General features: G+C 43.6%; 1 protein-coding gene across 2 annotated transcripts; it reads right to left on the bottom strand.

Moving 5' to 3' along the window:
* Positions 1-985: 985 nt before the first annotated feature.
* Positions 986-4918, bottom strand: prdm8 (PR domain containing 8). Of its 2 annotated transcripts, none has more exons than XM_007249552.4 (4): positions 4672-4918; positions 4009-4233; positions 3635-3866; positions 986-2433 (listed from the first exon to the last, which is right to left on the bottom strand). In XM_007249552.4, exons 2-4 carry the CDS (start codon positions 4222-4224, stop codon positions 1358-1360), a joined length of 1524 nt encoding a protein of 507 aa, XP_007249614.2. In that variant the 5' UTR covers positions 4225-4233; positions 4672-4918; the 3' UTR covers positions 986-1357. The 2 variants fall into 2 exon arrangements, with proteins under 2 accessions (XP_007249614.2, XP_015461327.2); XM_015605841.3 differs by having other exon boundaries at positions 4677-4918.
* Positions 4919-5148: the final 230 nt, after the last annotated feature.

Genomic DNA, 5148 nt, shown 5'->3' with positions numbered 1-5148 from the left:
GACCGTGTGCTTTGGTCAGATGAAACAAAGATAGAGCTTTTTGGCAACAAATGCTCTAAGTGGGTCTGGCGTAACACAAGAGCTGAGTATGCAGAAAAGCACCTCATGCCCACTGTGAAATACGGCGGGGGATCAGTGATGCTGTGGGCCTGTTTCTCTTCTAAAGGCCCTGGGAACCTTGTTAGGGTGCATGGCATCATGAATGCTCTAAAATACCAGGACATTTTAAAACAAAATCTGGTGGCTTCTGCCCGAAAGCTGAAGATGGGTCGTCACTGGGTCTTTCAGCAAGATAATGACCCTAAACATGTGGCCAAATCTACACAGAAATGGTTCACCGCACAGAGAATCAAGCTCCTCCCATGGCCATCTCAGTCCCCAGACCTCAACCCCATTGAAAACCTGTGGGGTGAGCTGAAGAGGAGAGTGCAGAGGAGAGGACCCAGGTCGTTGGATGATTTAGAGAGGTTGTGTAAAGAGGAATGGTCAAAGATCCCTCTTTCTGTATTCTCCCATCTTGTGAAACATTACAGGAGAAGATTAGGTGCTGTTTTGTTGGCAAAAGGGGGTTGTACAAAGTATTAACATCAGGGGTGCTAATAATTGTGGCACACATGATTTGATGTTAAATAATTATTTCTTAATGTGGGATTTTTTTCCTACTGAATAAATTCACTTGAGTTAAAGGTTGTATTTTACTCTTTTTTCCCATCGTGGTCCTATATTATTTTGAACAAAACTCAATTTATGAGAAGCTAAAGAACACATCTTAACCAGGGGTGCCAATAATTATGGAGGGCACTGTATATATATATATATATATATATATATATATATATATATATATATATATAATTTTAATTTACTAATTTATTTACTTATTTATTTTTACCTAGGGACTGATGTGGAAACTGAAACCCTCATAAGGCTGAGGTCAGACAGGGCTGCCAGATTCACTGGCCAGAGATGCAGCCAAAAATGCGGCTGGGAGTACTCAGGATTTTATTGGAATATCTGAATTTTTAGCTGTGTGTGATAGTAATGTTCTGAAACGTGCTGAAAGTGTGCGTTGTGATTGGCTCAGTTCAATGGTAGTCAACTTCCTATCTAAAAGGGATCAGCTGTCCCATTTCCCCAATTACAGCTCCTTCCCTCCATTCCTCCTCCTCCTCTCCTCTCCTTGATTCCTCCACCTTCTTCCGGGGTAGGAGAGGAGGAGTAGGAAAGGAAGAGTAGGAGAGATGGAGTAGCAAAAGTTTCTGGACGAAGCCACAGTTTCACCTCCAAGCGTTCCTGAAGTGCATCCCTTCACACCCACATGAAAGGCAGAGAGATATGGTTCTGTCACATAATTCCTTCAGTTGTGAGAAGTCATGTGCCGTGAGAGGTGATGGCGCTCGCGGAAGTACTCGTGGCAGATGGGGCACGTGAGCTTCTCCTCTCGCCTTCTGCGCGCTTGGGACTCGGCAGCGAACTCCTTCTTGTGGTGCGACCTCATGTGCAGCACCAGGTCGGAGGTCATGCGGAAAGAGAGGTTGCACTTGGCGCACCAGTTCTGCACAGAGACGCCCTGCAGCGAGCCGAAGGTGGCGGGCAGGAGGGTGAGCGAGGAGGCGGAGGGTCGGAGCTGCCCGCTCACCCCACCGCCGCTCCACTGCTCCGGCGCGTACAGCAGCGGGGCGGCCGCCATTGTCTGTGCACTAGCATGGTCCCCCTGAAACAGGTGGGAGGCCAGCAGGTTCCTGTAGCCGACGGTGGTCTTGGAGCCGAAAGTGTCCATATGGTCGTCCTGTTGTTGTAGCACATCGCGCGGATTACATAGTGGAGGACCCGGATGTTGAAGGCCTTCTGTGGAACTAATGGCGCGCTTTTGCGGTTTGCAAAAGGCGCTCTTTTGTTGCGCATGCGCACTACCGGGCAATACGAAGGAGAAGGCGCTAGAGTCAGACTGGAGGCCAGTGTCCGGTTCCAGCTCCCTCCTTACATCCCTGAACAGGGCAGGGGGTTCTCTTTTATGTTCTAGGACTTCATTAATCTCCCCAAACGCGCTGTTTTTGCCGCTCTTTAGCACGAAATCCGGTTCACTGATGCCGAGTAGTTTCTCGCTGGAGTCTGCTGAGCTGTGGCTGGGAGTTACAGTGGTGTTGTGGTCGATGTTGGTCTTCTCCAGTAAAACGGGCTTTCTGCTGCGCGGGCTCGCAGACTCCTCGTGTTTACGTTTTCGCGACGCCAGCGCGTCCTCGGCTTTCCGCTGCTCCACGTGCTCCAGGTCTCTGGCGATGTTGTGGAAGTCGGTGGTGACCCGCCGCTGTCGTTTCTGCTCCGTGTCCGGGCGCGTCACGGCCGGCTTGACTTGAGCGCACAGAAAGCGACAGTGAGCGAGAAATGGATTCTCGTTCCTGAAGGCCTGACCACATCTTCCACACGACAAACCTGCAGAGACACGGGCATTACAGTCCTGTCAGTCTGATACAGCCTACTGTGATTTTATTCCCCTTCCAGAGGAAATATAATATATGGACAAAATACCATGTGGAATAAATATAAAAACACGCGTCTATATATGTATTTTCAGGCTGATTCAGGAATCTATTGGAGTCCAATTCATAATTTTTTTGTCCACTAAGAAAATTATACCCTCTAATTGGTATCAAGTAAAATTTATTTTAAGTGGGCCACGTGATTTTTTTGGTAACACTTTATTTGGATGGTCCATTATAGATTCCTCATTGATGCTCGGTTAACATTCAGCTAACCTGCAACTGAATGTCTATTAAATGCAATTTAAATAATTATCTATAGAACCTAAACCTAACCTATAACCTCAAACATGAATCAACCTAACCCTGAACAAAAGCTTAACATAAACCTTATACATTTAACCCAAAAATGTTACGATTACGAGTTCAGGTTAGAGTTTGGTGTGTACGTTCAATAGAGACTTGACTTGAATAGACATGCTTTTCAATGTTAGTTGAGATATCTATAATATACCATCCAAAAAAAGTGATATATTTTTCTCACAATTATGTTTACATTTTTGTGATTTTTGTTAAAACAGGTAGTGTTAGTTGATATTTAGTTGGTTTTGTGTTACGTGACAGCGTCATACTACTGAATTGAGATACCAAATTTGACTAAAAACGTAACGTGTTATTTAAGTCCGAGTGTCAAGCATCTAATATTCAACATATGTATTAAACATATGTATTGAACGTGTGTGACATATCAATTTTCAACGATTGATAAACATTGTATGAGCACCATTGGATTAGGACGGTTTTAATGAAAGCTCAGGTAGTGTATATGCATATGTTTTAATCCATTAAGCAACAGATTTTCCGATAAAAGGGTTAAGCGTAGTCGTGTGTAGTCCCATGTCTAGGTAACTGCTATAAAGCATTTTGGATAGAGATTTCCCATTATAAGGAAAATATCGTCTACGCCTAGTCTTAATCCCTGTCCGAAAAACGGCCCCATGTAAGGCTTAATCAATGTCTCTGAAATTAACCCTAAATGTTTAAATATGAGGATTAATAAATTGCTTGATCTCAGTTTGCTGTACTAATATCGTGTCATGCATGACTAATAAAACCGTGACTGTATTAATAATTAAACCGTGTTTTCTTCTTACCTTCTGCTACAGCTCGAGGTTTAATATCACTCAGGCCCAAAAGATGAGAGAGCTCCTCATCGTACCACACGAACAGCTCCTCTCCTCTCGTCACGTGACGGGTAGTCCGAAAATACAGCTGTCCTGACTTCAGGAAAGCCTCAGTGTTTTGCTCGGCTGTGTTCATCGCAGCCTGCACCAGCCTGAGCCAGGGAACCATCAACGGTGAGCTCCTCATAGCTTCAGGATCTACCTGTTGATGAATGAGAACATGCCCATCAGACTTTTATGTTCATTTAACAGTGGAGTTCTAGGCCATATTCACTCAGGAATAACAAAATGTTTGTAGTATTTCATCATTGCTGGGACTCAAATTATACGTGTGAAAAACTCACCCTAAAGACGTAGGATTTCTCTCTCTTATCAAACGACTTCAGAGCAATAAAAGCTATAGTGTCGTAGAAGGTGTTGTGGAGGAGGCAAGGTCCGAAAGTAGCTCCAGGCGGGATGTCCTGAGTGACTTGGACACTAGTGAACAAATCCGTGGAGTGATGATGGAGAAACTTGCTGTCGTTAGTCCACAAAGAACGAGGTGTGAGCGTGTGCTCCATGACCAAATCCTGAAAAGTGATCATTAAAAATTAGGTTGAATAGACCAGCAGAACACCATCCATCTGTATTATCAGCGTGCATTTAGTGTAAATAATATAAGAAAAATCATTTATTTGTTCCACTATGGGAAAAAATGCACAATATTAAAGCTTAAATCCGGATTGTTTTAGTAGGGTTTGTTCTTAAATAAAATGCATTAAATAAAATCCTTCGTGGACACAGCCTTATGTTACAGGCCATCACGTATAAAATCAGTATCAAACGTGCTGTAATAAATAAGGAAATATTTTTTTTTGCTTTGTTGAGCCTCTAAATAGACATGCATCAAACAACCCAATTGCTCCTTATCTCTATGTATGAAAAGATGTCCCTCCACACTCACGTGCACCTGCTGAAGATGCTACTAATTACTCACATCTATAATACAGAAAAGTGCAAGAGCTCACCTTACAGTTAGATGGTTAATTCTCTGAACAGGCGGTGTAGTCCTGTGTGTGTGGGCGTGTGATCGGCGATGTCTTCTATAGTCCGAGCTGAGACTGAGCTCATGCAGCGCCGCGTGTGTGTGCGTTTGTGTGGTGTGCTGCTGTTCCTCGCAGCTTCTGCTGCTCTTCTGCTCCGTGTCTCCGGAGCTTCAGTCTTTTCATGCGGACTAATTAGAAAAGGGGGCGGTCAGAGCTGACCAGAGAATTCGCCAATAAGCAGCCCCCAGAGGCAGTGTAGGCTACTGTCTCCGCTTAAAGGCTGACAATGGACTGCTGTTCTACAATTATATATATATAAAAAAAAAATCTCCTGCTGGGAGAAAGACTCATGTATACTAAATATTAATGTGTCTTTCTCCCAGTTAGATTAGATTAGGATAGATACATAGAAATGTAAATATTTTATTTGTATTATTATTATTATTATTATTATTATTA

This window comes from Astyanax mexicanus, chromosome 7 (assembly GCF_023375975.1).
Source record: "Astyanax mexicanus isolate ESR-SI-001 chromosome 7, AstMex3_surface, whole genome shotgun sequence".
NCBI classification, from domain to species: Eukaryota; Metazoa; Chordata; class Actinopteri; order Characiformes; family Acestrorhamphidae; genus Astyanax; species Astyanax mexicanus.
Note: the sequence above shows the minus strand (reverse complement) of the source record. Positions and strands in the feature narration are given on the sequence as shown.